Source organism: Drosophila takahashii, chromosome 2R (assembly GCF_030179915.1).
Source record: "Drosophila takahashii strain IR98-3 E-12201 chromosome 2R, DtakHiC1v2, whole genome shotgun sequence".
Classification (NCBI taxonomy): Eukaryota; Metazoa; Arthropoda; class Insecta; order Diptera; family Drosophilidae; genus Drosophila; species Drosophila takahashii.
The window spans coordinates 7,828,842-7,849,307 of NC_091679.1; the positions used below are offsets into that span (position 1 = coordinate 7,828,842).

At 40.6% G+C, this 20,466-nt stretch overlaps 1 protein-coding gene across 13 annotated transcripts in view; it reads left to right on the forward strand.

The window, feature by feature from the left end:
* Positions 1 to 20,466, forward strand: part of Nipped-A (Transcription-associated protein Nipped-A) — a 520,496-nt gene that overhangs the window by 159,176 nt on the left and 340,854 nt on the right. For 11 of the 13 annotated variants that reach the window (XM_070213836.1, XM_070213837.1, XM_070213827.1 and 8 more), the window contains one exon: positions 9,997 to 10,369. The exons of 1 other annotated variant lie outside the window; for it this stretch is intronic. In XM_070213836.1, coding sequence (XP_070069937.1) covers positions 9,997 to 10,369 — 373 coding nt within the window. Of the gene's footprint in view, positions 1 to 9,996; positions 10,370 to 11,344; positions 20,076 to 20,466 lie in introns of those variants that run through there. One more of the 13 variants, XM_070213839.1, reaches the window with a different exon arrangement.

Below are 20,466 nucleotides of genomic sequence, written 5' to 3' on the forward strand. Positions count from 1 at the left end.
CTGTGGCCACGCTAACACCACAAAAATTGCCTACAGTTATAAGAAAACTGCCGCTTGCGTAGAATCTAAGAGCTATTAGAAGCTTAACCCATGGCTGTATTATCGTTTTCCGATAATAATGGTTTTTGATTATATGGAATTAGTTAAATCAAATGAATGCACCTACTGCTTTACTTTAAATTTTTCTAAAACTAAATTTCTCTAAAACAAATTTCACCGCTTTTTCTCAAGCGAACCCTTTTAACAAATTCTTCATCACTGTAATGTTCGAAGTAATTTCTTTGGTCGTGATATCTGCGCCGATAGGTTCGCACTTCAGACAATTCGACGATATCCCACAGAGTTTGAAGATAAATCGCTCGGGAATTCATTTTAAAATTAATTGGATGACTTTAACAATTTTGATTTGTATTTAACTGTAAATACAATGCCCTGTTTTCGAATGAAGAGTGGAACCAGATTGACAACGCTCAAATGTCTGGCAACACTTGCGCACAATCCAACCGCACAAATTTTGCACGGTGGATGAAGACCCGAGACAAAATTTGTCCCTACCTGTGCTAACATAAGGACGAGTAAACCATTTTTTGTTTATCGCTCCGTTGTCCCGGCAGGCAAACTAAAGTACGGACGAGAAAACGGCCCTTAGAATGTTTAATTCCTTGCCTACAAGCATTAGATTCAGCTGGGGGCCAAGAAAGGATATTATACCCTTGCAGAGGGTATAATAATTTTGGTCAGAAGTTTGTAACGCAGTGAAGGAGACGTTTCCGACCCCATAAAGTTTATATATTCTTGATCAGGATCAATAGGGGATTTTTTAATTAATTTTCATTAATAGATTTAAGTTAATCAATTGTAGTCAGACGTAGCCAGATAAGGATTTATCCATTGGATATAGATAAATAAATAAATAAATATTTGCGGGAATTTATTGAAACAATTAGTTTAAAAATGTATGTAGATGGAGTGAACTGTATTTTGATAAATTTATGTAAAAACAAGAGAGAACGCTATAGTCGGGTTCGTGTCACATACACAACAAAATTGCATTTATACTTCTCGGAAATCTTTAAATGTGCCACCAGACACATTATAAAACCGTTATTGGGCGATTGTGGGCGGTAGAGGGGGCGTGGCGCTCGGCTGAAATAAACTTGCGCTGTGTAGGAAGCCTAAGAATATTTGTGGAAAATCTCAACCTTCTAGCTTTTGTAGTTTCCGAGATCTCAGCGTTCAGACGGACAGACAGACAGACACACAGACGGACAGACAGACGGACAAGAATATATATACTTTATGGGGTCGGAAACGCTTCCTTCTACAATATACCCTTTTACTCTACGAGTAACGGGTATTACAAGAGGAAAGAACGCTATTGTCGGGTGGGTGTCCCGACTATCTAATAACCGTCACTCAGCTAAAGGGAGTCAGAGGGAGATGGAAATATAAAATTTTGATTGCGCATAACTTTTAAACTTTCCGATTTGAAAAATGTCTTTAACATTTCGATAGGTATAAATATGCACAACAAAATTGCATTTATACTTCTCGGAAATCTTTAAAGGTGTGGGCGCTAGACAAATTTTAAAATCGTTAGTGGGCGATTGTGGGCGTTAGAGGGAGCGTGGCGCTTGGCTGAAATAAACTTGCGCTGCGTAGAAAGCCCAAGAATATGTGTGGGAAATCTCAACCTTCTAGCTTTTGTAGTTTCCGAGACCTCAGCGTTCATACGGACGGACAGACAGACGGACATGGCTATATCGACTGGGCTAGTGACCCTGATCAAGAATATATATACTTTATGGGGTCGGAAACGCTTCCTTCTAGCTGTTACATACTTTTGCACGAATACAATATACCCTTTTACTCTACGAGTAACGGGTATAAAAATCTTAAAAAAAAAACTGTGCCATCGAAAACAAAAATAGTGGATGCGGAGATCTCGGAAACTACAAAGCGCAAGATAAAGCGGAAGATTATTTCAGCCGAGCGACTCGACCTCTCTAACGCCGGCAATCACCTTAAACGACCTTAAAATGTGTCTGACGCCCACTTCTTTAAAGATTTTGGAAAGGGATAAAAGCAAATATTGTTGTGTTTATTAATACCTATCGAAATGTAGAAGAAGTTTTTCAAATCGGACCATTCTTAAACAAGTTATGAACCAAAACAAAATTTCAAGCAGTGCAAGCAGTCGCACTTCCCTTAGCTGAGTAATAGTCTGCTAGTCTGCTATAGCGAATATAGCGTTTTCTCTTGATAGGGTATGTATTTTATTTTTAACAAGAAAGGAAGTTGACTTCGGCCAGCTTAAGTTTTATATACCCTTGCAGTTATGCCTACCTAAAATGCAAGGGTATACAAATTTTAAAAGGGAGGGCAGTAGATGATGATATGTTGGATATCTATTGGGGAGTGATGGCAGAATGGGCATGTGTTGGGAAGTGTTCTATCCATGTAATGGGCATTGGTATGCACTATAGGGCATTTGACCTGTTTTTTTTGGCATTAATTAATAATTCCAAAACAAAGCAAATGGCAAATACTGGCCGTATAAAAAAATATTTTCCATGAAAATAAGACTCGGAATGTTTTCAAATCAAATATAATGTTATGGCGAAGACTTTTGCATTAAATTTATTTAACAATTCATCTTACAAAACAAGAAGAAGACAAATAAAGTGTTAAATTGACCATTTTTGGCAGTACCGTAAAAATGGAATTTCTCTTAAAGTCGCAAAAAGTGCACATTAAGGCTGGATGTCCCAAATCGAGAATTGACCCCCCTTTAAAATGATTCAACCCACAGGCTCAACAAATTTTAACATTTTTTCTAATCTCTATTCAAAGTTGAACTTTCTTTTTCCAAACCTATTAAAAGAGACTACTTGGTATATGAAGCCATTGCTACAAATACACTCACGAAATAAGCATCATAGTAATATTAACACAAAGTAATGCCCTCTGCTCATTATGGACGCGTCGCGTTTGCATCCATTTACCGCTTAACGCGCCCAAATCCCATACAAAACTTGTAGGCGAGGAGTGAGGAGGGGAGGGTAGAAATTTGTCGCGTTACAGGGCTGGAAAGTGAAATTTGTGGTATATTTAAGCAGTATTAACCAGGCATGAACATTTTTCTGGACCCGAAACTGATAAGAGGCTGATAAGAAGCGGGAAATATTAAAACCATTTATTGTCGATATTTACATGAACTTTATTTCGTATAGATTGGTATTTGATATATGATATATGCCAAATGATCTGGCAATAGTTCAGAATTCCGAGGATGATCCAAGCGCATAAAGGGCAGTAGCAGTTCGTTTATCCAATGGAATGGCTCGGCTAGAAAGGATCGGAAGCGAAATATTGGTCGTTGCAGCGCAGCCACATGGGCTTCCCTGCCTCATGACAGTCCATTAAGGCGACCTCCTGGTTAGACCGTAAATGGCCATTCCATATTCAAATGACACACGTTGACAGGGGACTGCAAGAAAAGGGCACATCTCCCTCTTTCTTGCGCACAATGTTCTTGTAGGCGTTTCTGCCCCGTATCAGATTCTGTTCAGTGACGTGCCGCCGCAGAAGCTACTGCTGTCGGGGGTCGTGTCAAAGAATTAATTAAATGACTGTTCAGATCTATATATATGAACGCCTTCTGCAGCAGATCCTTTTGCTTTCTGCCGTAATAAATGCTCAAGCAGCGTAACGTGGGATGTTGTTGCTTTCATCATTGCAGCAATGTTTCCACGCTGTTCAAATGCTGTTCTGCGATTACAATTATCAATAACAAATTATTTAAATCCATTGTTTACTTCAGCTCGCAAATGACAATAGCACAACAGCTGTTTTCAGACGCGTTTGCCAATGGAAACACCTCACGTCCGCCTATCGCGTTGCCAATCGAAAATACACAAAAATACCGAAAAAACCGCATAGTGGAAAAATGCCTTAGGGACAGTTTTAATGAATATCCATTTCAAGTTTTATGGTTCTACGTCTTGTCTTGTATGCACTGCAAAATCAAGCAAAGTACGAAAACTTTGTGTTCGCTTGCTGCGCCTGACTTTAACAGCTGTTATTTTAACATTGGACTGTTAAGTTAACATTTGCGGTATGTAACATTTCATTTTGATCTATTCTTAATACGTTTCCAATAATGTTTCGAAAACTTGAATACATGTAAAAAACACATTTATGCCAAAAAAAACAGGTCGAATGCCCCATAGTGGTATGACCTAATCGTTGCCGGTGTATTAGTATTTGGATTTTTTTGTTTGGGCTTGGGGGAATGTGACAGATGGATTGCGGATTTAATTTCTGAAAACAAGAAAAAAAATTTCTTAAAACAAGAAATGGTTATTTAGAAAGGCACCTTCTAAACAAGAAAAAATATTTCTTAAAACAAGAAAAGCAATTCTTGGTTTAAAAGTGAATTCTTTCTTGTGAAAATTTCCTTCCAAGAAATTTTATTTCTTGATTCAAGAAATAATATTTATTGAAAGGAAGTTTTACAAACTCTGAAAGTAAAATATAACTTTTTTTGTATATTATATTTTATTACATTTCAAACAATTCATACATTTCTGATCAATCAGCGCCCACATAGCAATGTATTGCACGACCAGTACGATGGTAATGCAACTGCCGATTAGCCGAGCCTCTTAGGTATCGCAGCACTCGTTTGGCAGCGACTTCATGTTCAGTGTGCGGATCAGCATTTTGTTGTGCCAATTTCGCCACCGAATGGAGGATATCTGGCCGCGTAGTAACAGCAAGGTACATCAGAGAGCCAATCAAAAATTGATAGGTCCCCTGATTTCCACGTTGGCAGCTAGGATCGTCGCATTTCACTTGATGTCCTGCCTCCAATGGTGTAGCGTTTGGCTTGCAGCACTCCATAGAGTAATCTTTGAGTAGATCCTCAATATACTGCTTGTGGCCAACTCTCACGCTTCTGGTCTCGCCATCTCTCTCTATTTCCATGCCTAGGAAATGTTTTAACTGGCTGCCATCGACCACATGGAATTCATCAGCAATGGCAGCTTTGACCGATTCGAGATATCTTCTGTCGGAACTGGCTATCAAGAGATCATCTACGTATACCACAATAATACATATATTAGTAGAAACATTTTTAGTATACAAACACGGCTCGCTGGGACATGGTCAAAAACCAAGATTGATGAGTGTAGAATTGAGTTTTTCGTTCCATTCCTTGCCGCTCTGCTTCAGCCCATACAGTGATTTGTGCAACTTTAGCACACGCTCTGGATATTGATGATTAATAAATCCTTCCGGCTGACGCATATAGGTGACATCACGTAAGATACGCTGAAGAAACGTCGATTTGGTGCATGTGCCATCCATGTTCTGCAGCCAACGCCCTGATAGTAGAATATCTGGCAACGGGGGAGAAAGTTTCGGTAAAATTAACTCCGTATCGCTGAGCACAACCCTTGGCAACAAGTCGGGATTTGAAGCGCTCAACATTGCCATCCTTGTCACGCTTTAATGCATACACCCACATGCATCCGATCGGTTTTTGACCCTTTGATAGATCGACTAGTGACCAAGTTCTGTTTTTTATTAGACTGTCCATTTCAGTTTTCATTGAAGCACGCCTCTCCGCTGCATGTTTGTTAGTTAGAACCTCGTTTTCATTAGTAGGAATACTAATGACTTCAGCTGATATGTTGCTTAGCATGTGAAACTGTTTTGCTGGGCGTCCGGGACGACCTGTATAAACCATTTTAGGTCTCCCACGACCCCTTCGTGCTCCTCCTGAAATGGGCTGCCCGATGACCTCATCATGTTCGACTGAAGATTCCAGCTCCTCTGTGATCCTGATGTTACCCACATCCGCCGGGAACTCCTCGTACTTAGTCGCCACTTCTATTGCCTGTTCGTCCGGAATCGCTACTTGCACCTGCTCTTGGAACTCAAGAAGTTGGGAGTGTCCCGATTTATATGCACTCGCCGCATCCGAGCGATTCCTCCATAAAAATGACATCACGTGCCTCAATCACTTTATGTTTCTCGGGATTAAACAGCCCATATGCTTTTGCTGTTTCAGAATATCCGACCAAGTAATGTTCTTCTCCTTTTGTGAGAAATTTCGTGTGATGCTTCTTATTCAGAACAATTACCTTCGCACCAAAGATTCGTAGATGCCCTACACAGGGTTTTCTTCCTGTCCACACTTCAAACGGTGTTATACCCGTTCATCCAAACCTGCATGGAAGATCATGCTGCGTGCCATTTCAACCAAAGTCCGGTTTGCACGTTCCGCGACGCCATTTTGCTACGGAGTATGAGGTACTGTTAATTGTCTTTTTATACCGCTTTCATCAAAAAATGATTCAAACGCGTCACTTAAATATTCACGGCCATTATCGCTTCTCAAAAGTTTTATTTTTTCGCCCGTTTGGTTTTCCGCAAATCATTTAAATTCCTTGAATTTCACCAAGACTTCGTCTCTTGTCTTTAGAAAATCAACAAACACAAAACGCGATTTGTCGTCGATGAACGTTACAAAATACCGCCTTCCGCCTAGGGAGTTTATGTTCATTGGTCCGCATATGTCAGTATGAACTAAACCAAGAACACTACACGCTCGACTCGCACTTGCTTTCGGGAACTGTTTTACACAAATTTTACATTTTGCACAGGTCTCACACACCTGGCCATTGATGTTCTTTAACTCGGTTGACTTTATACCGCGAATCATTTTTTCACAAATCATCCTTTTTAGGCTTCCGTTGTATAGGTGTCCGAAACGATCGTGCCACACATTTACCGAATTTGTTTTTACACCAAAGCACTTGTTCACTTGGTTTTCGAACAAAAATAAATCGTGTTGCTTGTTTGCAATCATAATTACGATGCCTTTATTGTTTTTCAGTCGCGCTTCTGTTTTCGTAAATTCAACCGTAAGAAAGCTATAGAAGCACATGCAAAAACGGAATATGAATACGATTTCTTATTCTCCGCGTCGTCGTTTCCTTTCGGTTTGTTCTCATGATTTTTTGCTCTACACTTTGACGCCTTGTGTCCCGGTCGACCGCAAGACCAGCAAACAACGGAACCGTTCGATTTCTTTTGTCCCTCGTTTTACTTCTTTTACTTTTCTGCTGACCAATTTTTACTGCTCGAATTGAAACCGATTGCACGCTGTTCACTTTTCTCTGCGCACTCTTAAATTTCCTTGCGTCTGTCTCCTTCTTCGTGAAGTTTGACCTTGAGTGTGTTCAAACTTGGTAGATTATCGCGAGTCTCCATTGCAATCACAAAAGTTTCGTAAGTTTCCGGGAGGCTCGATAGTAACAAAATAGACAAAACTTCTTCGGTCACTGTCAAATCTATTTCATTTAGTTTTTCCACGATTGCGCAAAATTTGTTTACGTGGCTTATCACCGATTCATGTTCATCCATTTTCATGAACAACAACTGCTTTAACAGTGTTATGCGACGCGCGGGACCTGTCGGTATATAAATTCCTGCTAGAATTCTCCAAGCATCTTTTGCAGATGTACAATTTTTTACATAGTTTATCTGCGATGGTTTGATGCATAGCCTAATGCTCGCAAGGGCCTTTTCGTCTTTCAAATCGAACTGCGTGGCTTGCGCATCACTATCGTCTTCATTTTTCACTTCTCGACCACATACCACCGACCACAACTCGGATATAATTCTCGTTGTCGAGCTTATCGATTGAATGGAATGACGATCTCATTTTCACAATCGACCGAATCACAATTTCAAAAGAAAGAAAAATTCATTTTCAACCGCCGCAGACAGAAATTTCTGGGCCCATAACCTATTCGTTGTGGTATTTATCTGATCATACGGAATTAATACGATCTATGATAAAGGCAAACTCAAAGCGAACAGCAAAGAGAGTTGAGAGAGCTTCGCTTCAATGCGACTTATACATACTTATATGTACATATATTGGGATAATGCAAAAACCGTTAAGTAAGAAAGAGAAGACAAAGTGCATTGTTAGTTTATACATATTTAACACTTAACATTTAAACATTTTTAAATAACACACTTTTGACTTAAGGTCTTGTAAAAAATATCGATTTTTTAAGAAATTTTTTTTGTAGATTAACATCTTAAGATTATACAAAAAAAGTTTTAAGTCGATCGGACAAAAACTTTAGAAGTTATGCTAAATCTAGTACCCTAACCTCTAACTTTAAGTACGTAAGTGCATCTTTAAGTGCGTTTTTCTCGAAACCACGTTAAGCAGAGCAGATCATGACAATTTTATGAAGAAGAGAGAAAGGTCACGACGCGTCGGTCAAGAGAGTGAGAGAGAGGAGCAGAATATAAAAGGGTTGAAAATCGGGTTTCAGATCGGGAAAGCCGCGTACATGCATACATATTTACATGCCTAAGTCAAACAAATACAAGAGTAAAAGGGTATATTCTATTCGTGCAAAAGTTTGTAACAGCTAGAAGGAAGCGTTTCCGACGCCATAAAGTATATATACTCTTGATCAGGGTCACTAGCCGAGTCGATCTAGCCATGTCCGTCTGTATGAACGCGGAGATCTCAGAAACTACAAAAGCTAGAAGGTCGAGATTTCCCACACATATTCTTGGGCCTCACTGCGCTTACATCTTTAAAGATTTCCGAGAAGTATAAATCCAATTTTGTTGTGTATATTTATACCTATCGAAATGTAGAAGACCATTCATTAAAAAGTTATACGCAATCAAAATTGTTTATATATCTATCTCCCTCGCACTCCCTTTAGCTTAGTTACGTTTATTAAATAGTCGGGACACCCGAGTACAGCTTTCGCACTCCCTTTAGCTGAGTGACAGGTATTAGATAGTCGGGACACCAACCCGACTATAGCGTTCTCTCTTGTTGATATATATATGTACAGTTTGTCAAGTAATTGTTTTCAAAAGAGAAAATGGCATAGAAATTCGTATTTAGATGGGAAATGTACAAGCAAATACTACATTTTTTAATTTTCCGATTGCATCAAAACATTTTTATTTTTCACCCTAAAAAACAAAGCAAATATTCGACTGTCAATTAATTGTTTGCAAAATGCAAACAATTTTTTTACTTATAGCTATAGTTTGACATTTTTAATTATACTTTTTAAGGATTTTCTTCCAAAAAAACTTTTGCAGGTGATTTGTATGGTGTTGTCATTTTTGACGCAGTTTTCTCCCGTTTTGAGCGGTAAAATCGGCAAAATGTGGATCTATTTTTGGCAATTCCCCTAAAGGAATGTCCAACGAAAAGTCCTGCATCATTATTTTGTAAGAAATGTGCAGGATTCTAATCTTTTTGTATATAGCAGGAACAGTCAGGCTCAGATTGCTTACAAAGTGCATGGATACATGGTTCAAAAATTAAGAGCATCGTCAGGCGATTTTGCCCTTAAATACGTAGAAAATGTTTTGGCTGCGACGGCCCAAAAAAAAAAAGATTTTCATTTTCTAATTTCAAGAAAAATTCTTTCTTGAATTTTCTTCATCTAGAAAGGTTTTCTATTTTCAAAAGCAAATTTTACAATAACAAACAATTTTTGTTTTATTTTCAAATAGTAAAAAAAAAATTAACATTTTTTTTTCTATATGTCCCCTTAACAGTTCTTGCTTTCATGTTATCCGTCACTTTCGAAAAAATCCCAAAAGCAGCGGCTTTGTGAAGCCACAGTGGGGCATGTTACTGTATCGTAAATGTACGTTATAAACGTTGCCCATGTTAATTATGTCCGAGGATTCATAAGACCGCGGAAGTCGTCTGTATTGACGAGGTCGGCCCAGTGATGCTTATGAGTAGCTTAAGAGTTTTAAGTCAAGGTTGTTGTTTAATTTATTATATATATAGAATATATTCTACTTGTAATTATGCTTTGTAATTTCAGTTTTTTAGAAAAATTTCATTTGATCCGAAATTAAACTTTTTTGTTTACTTAAGATTAACCCAGACTATATGCTTTATTTATTTCGTTTTAGAATTTATTCCTTCAATTGATAAACTGTTTGATGAGGACTTGCTTATTGGAAAAGGCGTTACACTGGAATCTATTCGCCCATTGGCATATTCAACATTAGCAGACCTCGCTCACCATGTTCGCCAAAGCCTGAGTCTAGACGTATTAATAAAAGCAGTAAATCTATTTTCAAAAAATGTTCATGATGAAACACTAGCTGTTGGAATACAAACCATGTCTTGCAAGCTTTTGTTAAACCTGGTTGACTGCTTACGACAACACAGTGAAATAGAGCCTCAAAGATCTAGAGCTATACTTTCAAAGCTGTTAAAAGTTTTTGTAAAAAAATTTGAAACAATTGCGACAGTTCAACTTCCATTAATAATTCAAAAATGGTGAGTAAAAGGATATATGGGGTGTTCTTTCAAAAACCGGGAACCTAAAATATAATTTTAGTGTCATATTATAAATAAAACAAAAACCTCTTAACGAGGTAAAAAAGAAGTGACGATCGCACCATCAACATACAAAAGATCTGATATCAAAGGGCATAGGTGAACAAGCCTGGGAAAACTGCCCCAAGCGATATTGAAAAAATTTAGATGAGGATTGGTAGATAGGAAATAATCCTCTTTGGACCGCGATATCTTTAGAATCACATAATTAAAGTATTCGTTGGTCACCCATCCTTAAAGGATTTCTTATGAAATCTCTGTCCAGGGAGGATATGAAATTCGAAGCTGTGGGGACTAGACTGGGACTGGGACTGGGTCCCTATTGAATCAATTACAAACAAATACATGCCAAACATTTTATAAATCTGACCACTTTTAAGTGGTTGACTCTATTCCTATCCTTCCAGAAATAAATTCTTCAGTTTTTTGTTTGTTTAACACTGTTGCACCACTCGAAAAATTGTGAATATTTTATATGAAGTAGATGGTTATAGGACACAGAAACTGTAAAACGGTGTTGTCAGACTTGGAAAGTCTTGAACAAATTTTTTGAAAATTTGAATCGCGATTTTTGTTGGCTTATAAGAATGGTAAAAATCCACAGATTGGCTGACATTCTTGAAGGTTAACACAAAAATTATTGGCATCAAAAAAGTTTTCTCAAGAACCACCGAAGGCAAGATACATCAAGTGATATGTTCTTTAGTTGCGGCAGATTACTCGTATACCAGCGGATCAAAATTTTTGAAAATTGGAATTCTTATCCATTAGGTTCCTATCTATCAATCCTCATCTAAAATTCTGCAATATCGCCTGGGGCAGTTTTCCCAGGCTTGTTCCCCTATGCCCTTTTTTGACGAAAAAGGCTTGTAAAATTTTTAAGCATTTCTCCTTTAAATGCATATTCTATTGCAGCGCACACTGGGGCGAAAAAGCCAAAAGTCTGCCTTATATCAGCGGAGCCCTTTAGCGACCATTTTTGGATATTACGAATAGTTTAAGGCAATATATAAAAAAAACGAGGACGGAAGCTAACTTCGGCAAGCCGAAGTATTAATACCATTGCAGATTTTACGAATGAAAACTTGAATAGAATAGCAAAATGAATTAATAAACAAGAAAATAAATAAAAAACAACAAAAAAAATAAATAAATAAAACATGGCTTTATCGACTCCCCTATTGATCCTGATCAAGAATATATAAACGGAAACGTCTCCTTCACTGCGTTACAAACTTCTGACCAAAATTATAATACCCTCTGCAACGCTATAAAAAAGAGAGACCGCTATAGTCTGGTTGGTGTCCCGACTATCTAATACCCGTCACTCAGCTAAGGGAGTGCGAGGGAGGTGGATACATAAAATTTCTTTGATTGCGAAATGTATAAAAATACACATCAAAATTGCATTTATACGTCCCGGAAATCTTTAAAAGTGTGGGCGCCAGACACATTTTAAAATCGTTAGTGGGCGATTGTGGGCGTTAGAGGGGGCGTGGCACTCGGCTGAAATAAACTTGCGCTGCGTACATTACATTTTGTAGTTTCATACGGGCAGACAGACGGACATGGCTATATCGACTCGGCTAGTGACCCTGATCAAGAATATATATTTTTTATAGGTCGGAAACGCTTCCTTCTCCCTGTTACGTACTTCTGCACGAATAAAATATATCCTTTTACTCTACGAGTAACGATTATAAAAATCTTTAAAAAAAAACTGTGCCATCGAAAACAAAAATAGTGGATGAGAAGATCTCGGGAACTACGAAACCTAAACGTTGGGATTAAGTTTCAAGCGCAAGATAAAGCGGAAGATTATTTCAGCGACTCGACCTCTCTAACGCCCGCAATCACCTTAAACGACCTTAAAATGTGTCTGACTCCCACTTCTTTAAAGATTTTGGAAAGGGATAAAGCAAATATTGTAGTGTTTATTAATACCTATCGAATTGTAGAAGAAGTTTTTCAAATCGGACCATTCTTAAAAAAGTTATGAACCAAAACAAAATATCAAGCAGTGCAAGCAGTCGCACTTCCATTAGCTGAGTAATAGTCTGCTAGTCTGCTATAGCGAATATAGCGTTTTTTCTTGATAGGGTATGTATTTTATTTTTAATATCTTTTGGGGAGTGATGGCAGAATGGGCATGTGTTGGGAATGGTTCTATCCATGTAATGGGCATTGGTATGCACTATGGGGCATTTGACCTGTTTTTTTTGGCATTAATTAATAATTCCAAACCAAAGCAACTTTTTTGAGTTTGGTTTTTTGAAATAGGTTTATAATAATTAAATACATCTTTTTGAGCAAAAATTAAACACTACAATAAATTTATTCAAAAAAATTTGTTTTTCTTAAACCTACAAAAAAAAATTTTTTTATGGTTTCTAATAATGAAGAAACAAACAAAAAAAACATTTTTTTGAAAACTTTCTTCTTTGAAGAGATATTGACTTTTTCCTGTAAAATCCGGCATTTTTGTATGCCAAATACTGGCCGTATAAAAAAAAATATTTTCCATTAAATATTAAGGTAAAATCTTTTAGTAAAATTTTTTTTTAAAGAATGTTTTAAGAACAAAAAAATTGATTTTTTAAGAAAGAAAATATAAATAAATTATTTAAACGGCTAAACTGAACTGAATTTGGGAAGCATATATTCTGGGAACTGAGACTTCTTTAATTAAACAACACCGGCTGAGGACACCGTTTCATATTATTGTATTGGTGGTGTAGCTATATGGGAGCTGCGTTAAGGGGGCCCGACCTATACAGCAGAAACAAATTAGGGCCGGTTTCTCAAGTCCCTGTCAAAGTCCCTGATACCTATCTGTTCGAAAAACTTAAGTACCAGATAAACTGTTCGTAAAAGCAAATCCGCTTTCTCGACTGCTTTAATATATCTGAACGAGAAATTATTACAGAGTGCTGTTAACTCACAGAATTGTGCTGTAAAGCGCAAAAAATGCCGTGCTTAGATTATTTCATCTGCTGTTTGGGTATAATGCAAAGGAAAAGTCAGCTATGATTTGGTTTCTTCTTCATAGTTGGCTTTGGGAAATCAGCTGTCATTCTATCGAGCCGAAAACGCTATATAGGGACTCCGAGTCCCTCTCATTGATGCTCGAGAAAGCTAAAATGCCTTAGCAGGGACTTTATCTGTTCGAGAAATGTTAGACGGCACTCGAAAAACCGGCCCTTAGGGAAATAAATTTGAGGAGAAAAAAAAACTTACTTTTTTTCACTGCGAGAATCGAACCCACGACCTCTCGGTTTAGAGTCTAACGTCCTACCGCTGCACCACGGAGCCATCGCGCAAGGCGACGTCCCAGCGGGAAGATTCCTCTGGAAAATATGATATTTTTATGAGGTTTCTCCATACAAGGGGAAGGGACAAAACCTCATTTACCCCTTACATTTCTTCCGTATCTGGTTTCAAAATACACGGGGGTGACACAAAAAGTAAGGGGTAAATGAGGTTTCTATGTGGTTTTCCAAGGGAATTTACATTTTCCCTACACCGTCGCCTGCTAGAAAATACAGGATTTCCAACACTTTCTGCTAGAAGGAACAGGATTTTCAACACACAAAGAACCACCTTCTCACTTTCCCAGTGGGGTACAAACTCTGCACACATCCTTTTTTCTTGAGGTCTACGTTATAACTTGACTAAAGGCAAAATTGTTCAATTTTCTATTATTTATCATTAATTTTCCGATCGTTCCTATGGAAGCTATATATGATGGACGTTGATGCACTACGAGCAGTACAAACAAGTGGCCCAACGATACCAAGCACGTGCTTGTTACGCGCGGGACCCCTTATCAATTAGGGCAAAAATGCGAGTTCGCGAGGAAAAGACATGATATATGATATAGTAGTTTAATTTTAATAAAATTAAAACCGAAATTCGGAAATATTTAAAAAGAGTGATATCCCAGAGTTGAAGAGAATACAATAAACACCAACGAAGCTATAATTTTTTTCCTATTAATTTGCATTTAATTTTTCTACCGTTCCTATGGCAGCTATATGATATAGTGTCTTTAGAGAGGTTCGAGTCCAGATCAAGCTGAGTTGCTGCAAAGGCTGCGGCGTAACTACTGGCGGTGTCAGGATGTTGCTATTACGTTGCTGATCAGCGTTCTCATAACCAGGGGGGAGGGGGCGTACTGACCGGACCCATACCCGACGCTATCCGTTTGTATTAGGCTATGCCAGGTCGCTCGAGAGGTTCGAGTATTTATGGATACCACAACTACAAGGGCGGGTGACGAATTGTAGCTCTCTGGCCGACGCTATCCGTTTGTACTAGGCACAGAACCAGGTCGCTCGAGAGGTTCGAGACCAGAGAGAGAGGAAGCAGCGAGGCAGTTCCTAGTGTCTTGGAATAAAGCTCTTTTCGTCTGTCTATGAGTGAGCTTAGCTGTTTCCGAAGACTGGGGGAGGGGGTTCGGACAGTACCTTCTACGGGGAATCAGCACTCCGGTGGAGGCTGTAGTCTTGGGAAGGGGTCAGTAGGACAGGAGCGGAACTGGTAGCTCCGGTGGAGACCAGTTGAATTCATTCATGGATTTCTATTGTGTAGGGACTTTTTTTGTAGATTCGGGGGCTTAATTTCGGACGGTTTCTTGACCCGGATATACCCAATCATACCAGCAAACCCGACTTAAAAATTTGATTTATATTTGTGTCACGTCTCTGTCCATTGGAAGACAGCTTATGTATAAAAAGAAGTATAGTCAGCATTAATACACCCATACGTCCACATACACTTATATAAAACGTCATCGCCTTTGACCGTCACTTTGGTAATTTGAAGATTTACCTCAATTATTTTTATTCTTAAATATTTATTTGTTTTTTTTGATCGTCTGAAGGGAGCGTGCCAGTCAGTTTCTTATTACAACGGCACAAGCTAAACGTAGGAGGATATAAAGTAAGGTAGGTCAGATACGAGCTAAGCTAGCGAGTGGAGTATATTAGTGAAAATTAATGGCAGGGAAACGAAAGCAAGTCGCGCTGAAATTACCTCTGACTAGGTCGGCACGGGCATCCACATTAGCGGCAAGACAGGCTGGTCAAGCTAGAATAAGCGGTAGTAGAAGAGATCAGGATCAAGCGAGCACCAGCCGCTCAACGGATTCAGCACCCAATCAATCGGTGAGCTTTAGCAGTAAGCTCGATAATTTGGGAAGCCTGGCGGAATACAACAACTCAGGGATGGACGACTCATTAGGAGCCGTAGGGGGAGTTACAAACCGGCTAGGCCAACCGCAAGGAAGGTCCAGGATGCTCCCAAACACAGGAGCAAGGCCACGTCATTCCACCTCCGAAACTAGGCTGGAGGGGATGATGTCAGCCATTATTATACAAGGCAACGAACTAAAGGCAACACTCGCAACGCAGATCACAGAGTTAAACACCCAAATGATAAATCTCCAGTTGCGAGTCGCTGAAGTAAGCGAAGCACAGGGATCCGGAAACTTATAAGGAGGCAATAGCTCCACTCCACAACTAGCAAGGGGACAAGAACCAACAGCAAATGGTCGAGATACCAGACATAGGAATCACGACGAGATGGGTTCAGGATCAGAACCACCAAGATATCCTGGACAGGCTTCAGGGGATCCGCCTACTCCGAATGAACAAGAGAGGGGAGAGACTACTAGTATGCAGGAAGTTTCACAGCTAATTAGTCGATCAGCTGGAAACCAAAACGCCAGACTCGACAAGTGGAATCTTAAGTTTGATGGCACTGCCAGGGGTATGTCAGTGGAGAGTTTTCTGTTTCGGGTGAAACGGATGAAGGATTTATACGGGTGCACGGAGAAACAGGTGTTCAGAGAGTTTCATGTGTTACTCACAGGCCCCGCCTTAAAGTGGTATTGGCAACTGTTAGAAGGCAAAGCTGATGAGTACGAATTCGGTTACTTTTCGCTGACACGAGAAATGACCAGGGCGTTCTCAGCCTCGGAAAACGATTATGTTACCATCAAAGATCTGAGAGTTTGGACGAAGGAAAATTCCGGAATCAGACCTGGTGGAGATTTTGAAAGAGAATTTGAACTCCCAACTCGGAGCATTTATGTTGGCTTCTCCAATAGATTCGTTAGCAGAGTTCAAAAAGAAGGGAAGACGGTTGGAGAAGTGGATAAGAGATAAGAGAGCACGGCCGCGACACGTCAACGAGATTTTCAACGAGTCGAGAGTGCTCATCTCCGTTTCACGCATACTTGTGTTACACGTGCAACAAGCCGGCCGATTTCTATCGCCACCGTAACCAAGCGGACGGGACAGGATGCCAAGCCCGGTTCCATGACACACAGTGTCAATACTGTGGCAAAAGTGACTCGTATCACTCAACGCAGGCTCCTTTTTTATCAAAAAGTCTGACCAGGGACGCCGGGGAGCCCAGTCAGAAAAACGAGACCCAGAAGCAATAGAGAACACGATCGCGAGCCCGGCGCAGATTTCTCCGCATCAATCATTTCAGCAGCGGAAGACGGAGTATGAGGCGGCTCGCGCACGAATCTTTAACCCGGACGATAAAAAAGAGGACGAGAGACAGTACCGGAAGGACAAGAAGCTTCAACACCTACATCATTCTATGGATACCACATGGGAATTTAGGAAAAAATTAGGGGCTTCCATTGTCAGCCTTAAAAGCGACAACCGCTTGTTTGCCAAGACTAGAGTAGACGGCGAGGAGATAGTCGCGTTACTAGACACCGGAGCAAGCGCCAACTGCATTGGAAAAGGAGCGGAGGTGTTTTTGCGAGGGCGAGAACAAAAAGTAAAAAAGCTAACAAAGCAGAACGTCCAAACCGCTAGCGGGGGAAAAACCCAGGTTACGGGCATGATCACCTTACCAGTAAAATGGGAAGAAGAAACGAAAGAACTAGAGTTCTTGATAGTGCCAGCCTTACAGCAATCGTTTTATTTTGGGTTTGAGTTCTGGGAGGAGTTTGGGCTTCCTCTACCAGGACAACGCTACGTGCGGGTAGCCGAGGTAGATCCAGTGCCACCCATAGAAGAAGACAAGCCGGTACGGCAGGAGACCGCATACACTCCGCATAAAACAAGAAACCATATTAAACCAACTGGTGGCAACCTTTCCATCATGTTCCGACATGGGCTTAGGGAAGACTGGTTTAGAAGAACATGTCATAGAAGTTACCCAGGAAAATCTGCCGATTAAGCAGAGGCACTATCCCATCTCGCCAGCAAAACAACAGGTGGTGTTTGCCGAACTGGATCGAATAATAAGTTTAGGAGTGATTGAGGAAAGTAACAGTAGCTGGAGCTCCCCAGTCACCACGAAAAACCATCTTTGAAAAACCGTAAAGTAAATTCCCGGACTATTAAAGATGCGTATCCCTTACCACACATTGAGGGCTTATTGAGTCGGCTGCAAGAAACATATTATATTTCGGCAATCGATTTGAAAGGCGCCTTCTGGCAAATACCCTTAGAGGCCAAGAGCAGGGAGAAAACAGCGTTCACGGTTCCAGGTCGGCCGTTGTATCAGTTCACGGTTATGCCGTTTGGCTTATGCAATGCAGCACAGAGAATGTGCCGACTAAAGGACAAAGTTATTCCAGCTGCACTACGGGAGCATGTATTTGTATATCTCGACGATCTGCTGGTATGTTCGCCTACTTTTGAGGAACATTTAAATATGTTGCGGCAGGTCAGTGACTGCTTGAGAAGGGCAAAGCTGACGATTAACGTGGATAAAAGTAAATTCTGCTACAGCCAAGCTAAATATCTAGGGTATATTGTAGGCGGAGGTTGCATAAAAACAGACCAGACAAAAATACAGGCGATTCAAGAGTTTCCGCAGCCCACTTCAGCCAAGCAAATGCGGAGATTTTTCGGTATGACAGGATGGTATCGGCGTTTTATTCAGAATTACTCACAAACGGCGGCGCCGCTCCATGAGAGTCTAAAAAAAGATCGGATTAAGAAATATGAACTTGACCAAGAAGGAGTGAAAGCGTTTGAGGCTCTGAAATCCAGCATGGTTTCCGCGCCCAGGGCAAAGATTATATATTGATTTCATGGGGCCATACCCCTGAACAAAATCGGAAAACACCGTAATCTTTGTAAGTCTTGATCATTTTACTATGTTCGTTTGGTTAGAAACAATGCGGAAAGCCACCGCTGGAGGAGTCGTCAGCTTTCTGGAGAAGTCAATTTTTCATCAGTTTGGAGTGCCAGAGTTTATACACAACATGGAATTCGACACATACGAACTGGCTTCTATGCTCCACAAGCTAATGCAGCTGAAAGGGTAAACCGATCCATATTGCAAATGCTCCGTCCAACGACTGAGAAAGACTGGGACTCCCACTTAAGTCGAATAGTGTGTACTCTAAGAAGTGGCTATCATGAAGCGTTGGGACTGGAACCATACTATGCGAAGTTTGGGACACGGATGGTCACGCACGCCAGTGCGCAACCGATCAAGTAGTGTGCTTAGCGGACAAGATGGAGTTAACCGAAGATCGAGTGAATAAAGGTTTAACCCGTGCACACGAGAAAGCGGAAAGGAGTTATAATACCCGCAGCAGAGAAGTTGAGTTTGCAGTGGGACAGAAAAAACTACCGGCAAAGTAACCGAGGGGAAGGGTATAATGCAAAGTTAGGGCCAAACCGAGTTCGGTGTGTCATACTTAAACGACAAGGGAATTCGTTGTAAGAATTAGGCAACGGAGTTGGCAAAAGTATTGGTACTTATCACGCCAAAGACTTATTCATCGCCCGACAACCGGGCAGAACCAGCAAGAACGGCAAAGAGAGCAGACATGGATTCGAGGCAAAAGGAAATTCTGGTGATAAGAAGACGCCTGACGGAGCAGATGAGAGAGTAAAGGCAGCAAGGGGAGCCCTTCCCAAACCAGGATTTTGCCAACGAGTTGGCAGACGCCCAGCGTACCGAAGCGGAGAGCGTGGGGTGGGAGGAGGTGGAGTTGCTGAACGTCCTCCGGGTCAACGGCTTGTTGTTCGATGAAGTCTTGTCGGAACCGGAGCCAAAGCTGTTTTGGCTCAAGATCTTAATGAAGCGTCAGGAGCAGGACCAGCTGCACTGGCAGGAGTGGGACGAGACCCACCGACAGATAAAGGAGGAGGCCGAACGGGACGCGGCCGTATTCGAGGGCTTGTTTCGTGAGCCTGTGTTCCCGAACTTCCCCGTCACCAGGCGGAGAAGTATCGTCCGGGCAATGGTCTTGTAACGGACGGAGGAGCGGCAGCGGGAGCAAGCTGAACGGGAAGCTGAGGAACCCATCTGGCCGGAATTCGGATTAAGACGGCGATATTCCGCTTTGTATTACATTTTAATACGTAGCAATACGCGCATTTGTAACACAAAAACAAAAATAAATAAATAAATAAATAAAATGGAATATCCAAGAAAAAAAATAGTCCAATTTTTCAACAATTGTATTTACAAAAAAAAAAAAATAGCCCGGCTAGCTTAGTCAATAGAGCACGAGACTCTGTATCCCAGGGTATGGGTCGAGGCCACACGTTGGGCTGGACTCATGCACAAAAAAAAAGAAAGAGAAAAAAAAAACACCCTGTAACCGCCTGTCGTAGGATACTTTTTGCGAGGTCGTTCCATACGGAATCCGCATCGACGACATCGAGCCTGTTACGAGCACCAGTTATGGCGGGAAGCGAGGCAAAAAGGGGGACAGCAGAAGCCACAATCTCTAAAGTTGCGAAAGAAGAAAGAAAGACCAGATTTGCACAATGCAATATAATGCACCAATTGGGCAATTTAATGGAATAATATATCGGTCGGTAAAAGCAACGAGAGACTGAAATGAACCCGAAAGCTGACGCTAGCTAAATCCAAAGTGGGCCAGTTAGCTAGAGCAAGGGGAAATGAGTACCTAGATGGGAACACTTAGGTACGAAAATAAGAACCCGGAAGCAAAAAGAGAAAAGCTCTAACAACGGTATAAAAGAACTATAACTCTACGGAGAAGCCTTCAGATTCGCGGGATAGGAAATATTTCACTTTAA